This window comes from Arachis ipaensis, chromosome B03, assembly GCF_000816755.2.
Source record: "Arachis ipaensis cultivar K30076 chromosome B03, Araip1.1, whole genome shotgun sequence".
Taxonomy (NCBI): Eukaryota; Viridiplantae; Streptophyta; class Magnoliopsida; order Fabales; family Fabaceae; genus Arachis; species Arachis ipaensis.
In genome coordinates, this window is record NC_029787.2 from 38,973,914 (window position 1) to 38,977,285 (window position 3,372).

Sequence of the window (3,372 nt, forward strand, 5' to 3'; positions counted from 1 at the left end):
GACTATCGACATTTTATCTCAAAAGAATCTTGGACTTGAATAGAACAGAATAGTTACTGACACGTTTATAAGAAAAAGAATGAGCCACTAAAGTGGGGGGAACTCATAACTCACATTCTCCTTCCCATGTAATGTGGCGGAAATTGCTGCGTATCAATTGGTAAACTAATATTTCACTAAAAAAGTGTTTATTAAGCTTATACTTGAGGAATAAATTTAGTTCAAATGAACATCTTGGCAAAGATAGAACTCGCCTACTAAAATGCAGATCAGCACTAGCCACAACCATGGACTATGTATTTATTTAAGGATTTCAAAGTGGTGAGAGGATTAAGGAGATCCAAATGAAGACATTAAGTCGATCATTTCCCAACAATGATAAAACAAAGATTATGCTGTTAGGTAAAATAGACAGTTTTTACAAAAGTGGAAAACACAACCACCATTTGATTAAATAGAAGGCCACAAGTTGAACACAGTGCAAGCAGCTCACATGATTGTCACAGCAAGCAAGATCAACAAACAAATCTCATATTACACAAACATGTTTTCATAGAACAAACTATTCCTTCTTTAAGATGGTTTTTCTAAATTTCATCACAGATGAGGACAAAGAGCTAGTATGAGGAGGGATAATGGGCCATAGCAAAGGAATGCGATTCGGTGCAGGACCAACAAATTAAAGGACATCATTCATTATAACCTCAAGTGTTGATGGTACATTACCAATTTCAGAACTGGTATGAATTATTGGCTATTGATTGAAATTACAGATAAGCATGGCAGGAATCCTAGAATTTGTGGAAGAATGTGCATAGTATGATGAGGAAGAGGTAGAGCTCCTCAACTCTCTCAAGTCTATTACAAAGTGATCATCAAACCCTAAGTCCCTGACATAATTCTTACCCACCTAATTTACCTCAGTTCCCTCCAACTACTCTCTAGCCGTTTTTTGTGACCTCAGAGGCCTCTTAACTAATTCAGCTTCTGTTCTTTTGGACGGCAGTATCCTATTCTGGTCTTTACCCTCTTTATGCTATACACTAGCCCAAATCTTTCCCCAACAGGATTTTGGTATACAAGAAATTAATATATAAAAAAGAACTGAAAGGAACATTCTGTTCATGTGAAACCAGAGAAACAGAAGATAAGCTTCCACAATGAAGAATTCAATAATTTTACACATGTGACATATCAGCCGGGTATGAGATGTGGAATTCCCAAAAGCAGGGTTCTCATGGTCTCACCTCTTAATGAACTTGGTTCAAGGAATGGTTCTCACCTATGCTATATCAGTGAGAGATACAAGCTAGTTGCTTTTAAACAGTACTGAATATTATTGTAACTACAGGAGAAAGACAGACAAATAGACAATTTCATGCCCGCATAAGAATAACTTCTAATCAAAATATTCCCTACAAGTTAATGAAATCAAACACACAATTACCCAATTTCAAGGGAAACCAAACAAACTTAAAAACGACTCACATACGTAAACCCCAGAACAACATAGTTAGAATAGCCACTTATTCGTTTCAATTCAAACTACAAAATTACCTAAAAATCTCAGATTATGCATTTTAAAAACTACATTGTGCATTTGAAAGAGCTCATTTTATTCAGAACAACTCATTATCACTAAGTAAATCACTAAATCCCAAAGGAAAAATCGATTTTCCCTGGAAATTAAGCTAATCCACGCAATTAACCCGTAGGATACTCATACCACACTATCAAACTAACCAAAATACACATAACGGAAGAGAAACAAACACCAAAAATCTCAGATCCAGTCACTATAAAACCATGCGAATTCACCATATCGTCAGAAATTGCAGAAATCCGGAAAGAAAAAACAATAAAAAGCTAATTAGTTAATTCATTAATTTATAAATTCATCTGAGATAAGCAGGGATCTTGATACGGACAAAGAGCATGCTCATGACGTAAGAAAGGACGACGGAGGAGATACCGGCGGCAGCATAGGAGGACTTGACGGTCCTAGGGCGGTTACGGTCAAGGGCGAGGTCAAGAAGTATGATCCCGATGCCTCCAAGAAGGAACATGAAGCCGGACGACAATCCCTCGATGATGTACTGCCCGTTAACGCGTCCGGACATGAAAACGACGGGTCGTACGGCGCCGGTGTAAGGGTCCTGCGTTGACCCGATCCCTGGGGGCTCCACGATGATGTCGTACACGATTCCCGAGACGACCATGAAATAGGTTAGGAGGACGAAGGCAAAGACTAGGTTTGGGGATGGGAGGGAGAGGGAGGGGAGTTTCAGGCGGAGGCGCGGTGGACGCAGGAACGAGAATGGCAGGATGCGGAGGATGTGGTAGATTGGATCTATGGAGGTTGTGGTGGCGGAAGAGAGGGACGACGTGGAGTAGTCGCCGGTGGCTTGGGGTTGTGGGTTGTCTGATTTAGCTCGCATTTTCTCGGGTTGCCTTGAAGAGGAGAGGAACGATACTAGTGGAGCTAGTGTGGACCGACCGACTGAATGCTTTTTGGATGCTTTACACTGGAGAGGGTTTTTTTTCTTTAAAAAATAGTAAAAAAACACTATTTAAATACACTAAAATCAATTAATATTTGGATTAAATAAATATGTTTTTTAATTTATTTTTAATATATATTTTATATTAATAATTAATTTTATTCTTCAATTTAAAAGAATCTTTAAATAAAAAAATATTAAAAATATAATTATTTATGTATTTTTTTATTAATTTAAACTTTAAAAAATAGTATCTCGACAAATATGTGAGGAACTATTTTAATAATTTTTTTTAACATTTTTTTTTGTAGTTTTGGCATATCAGTTCAATAGGTTTGTTCCATTTTAATACTCTTAGATAATTCTTTGGCTTGAAACTAAAGTTTTGATTTTGGAAAGTTTTTCTGTCTAATTGTCTCCATTTCAATGTGAATTGAGAGTTGAAATCAAAATTTGCATGTACAAAACATATAACAATATCATAAATTTTAAATTAAAATTTAGGATTTTTTATTTAAATTAAATAAATATAGTATTTACCAATTTAAATAAATGTGGAAGAATTTACCAAAATGCGTAATTAGTCATATCTCGAATACAGAGAGTAACTTCTAAAAATGGTCACATCTCAGGTGCACTGACCTCGTTTTGTGATATGGGGTCTGTGAATCATATCCCGGGTGCACCCGAGATATGAACATGAGCGCATCCTGGATACACTGCATCCGAGATATGCTTATATTCTGATTTCGACCAGTGCATCCAAGATACGTTCGAGGATGCAAGACGGTGGCATTGCATCCGAGATATAGTCAAGATTATAATTAGGAGCTCAGCACCCAAGATATGTTGTACAATAAGTCTATTTATG

At 36.7% G+C, this 3,372-nt stretch overlaps 1 protein-coding gene across 1 annotated transcript; it reads right to left on the minus strand.

Annotated features, from left to right (window-relative positions):
- On the minus strand, positions 1,596–2,532 carry LOC107630356 (oligosaccharyltransferase complex subunit ostc). Its single transcript, XM_016333459.2, has one exon. It carries the CDS (start codon positions 2,436–2,438, stop codon positions 1,896–1,898), a length of 543 nt encoding a protein of 180 aa, XP_016188945.1. The 5' UTR covers positions 2,439–2,532; the 3' UTR covers positions 1,596–1,895.

Excerpts from the sequence above, each read along its gene's own strand:
- LOC107630356 (XM_016333459.2), bottom strand. The coding sequence starts at position 2,438 with ATGCGAGCTAAATCAGACAACCCACAACCCCAAGCCACCGGCGACTAC.